The 873-nt window shown below is 34.9% G+C and overlaps 1 protein-coding gene across 1 annotated transcript; it reads right to left on the reverse strand.

Annotated features, from left to right (window-relative positions):
• Positions 1 to 194: 194 nt before the first annotated feature.
• On the reverse strand, positions 195 to 631 carry Pmar_PMAR017423 (hypothetical protein; the record flags this gene model as incomplete). Its single annotated transcript, XM_002785211.1, has 3 exons — positions 195 to 298; positions 342 to 415; positions 489 to 631. Coding segments are annotated over 3 exons (321 nt in total), but the record flags the coding sequence as incomplete, so codon positions are not given.
• Between the last annotated feature and the right edge of the window lie 242 nt (positions 632 to 873).

Raw genomic sequence — 873 nt, forward strand, 5'->3', positions numbered from 1 at the left:
CAGAGTAGAGTAGCAGTACCTACATATGAACAACGATGACGAACATCATCATCATCATTATGAACATCATGTATTACTCCCGCTATTAGATGTATCAATCTGTCCTGATATTAGTGCCTTTTCTTCACATATTCTTAATGTATCTATTATTATGATCATACAAGATGATATTACTAATAGTACGACTATACTACGAGTAAGAGCATCGATAACTGCTGGTAAAGGAGGATGTTCATCATCATCTTGACCATGATATGGTGGTGGTGGTAGTCCATTAGGATATAGGTTATCAAGGTGTCTATAGGGATATATACAATAGTATATTATTATAATACTACTACTTGGTAGTGGTGGTGGATGATGGATTAAGGAGAGTTGATATATCTATCTTGTCTGGTAAAAGAAGAGCGATAGTCTGATCATGATGATGATGTGATGTGATGGGATCGATCTAAAGACCTTTCGACCTTGTCTACTACTACTACTACCTTATAGAAAACATCAGGGACTACACTTGCCATATAATGGCTAAGCTCTTCCTGTTTTGATGATGATGATGATTTACTATCTCTATTACCTCCATGACCATCGAATAGACCAACCAATGTTATACCATCTTTAGATGTAGCAACTAATAGCAAGTAATGATGATGATGATGATAGTCCTAGTATTATTATAGTAATACTATTACAGTAGGCATCCTGATTCCTACACTCTGCTCTCTTATTATTAGAAGAAGAAGAAGACCATGACTCATTTATGGATCTAATCATACCATATCTAACATTAAGAAGAGGAGAAAGATCATACAATACACTACTACTACTCTTGGTAGTATAAAGAAGGATATACTTCTATCTACGACCATACAA

This window comes from Perkinsus marinus, assembly GCF_000006405.1.
Source record: "Perkinsus marinus ATCC 50983 genomic scaffold scf_1104296933238, whole genome shotgun sequence".
NCBI classification, from domain to species: Eukaryota; Perkinsozoa; order Perkinsida; family Perkinsidae; genus Perkinsus; species Perkinsus marinus.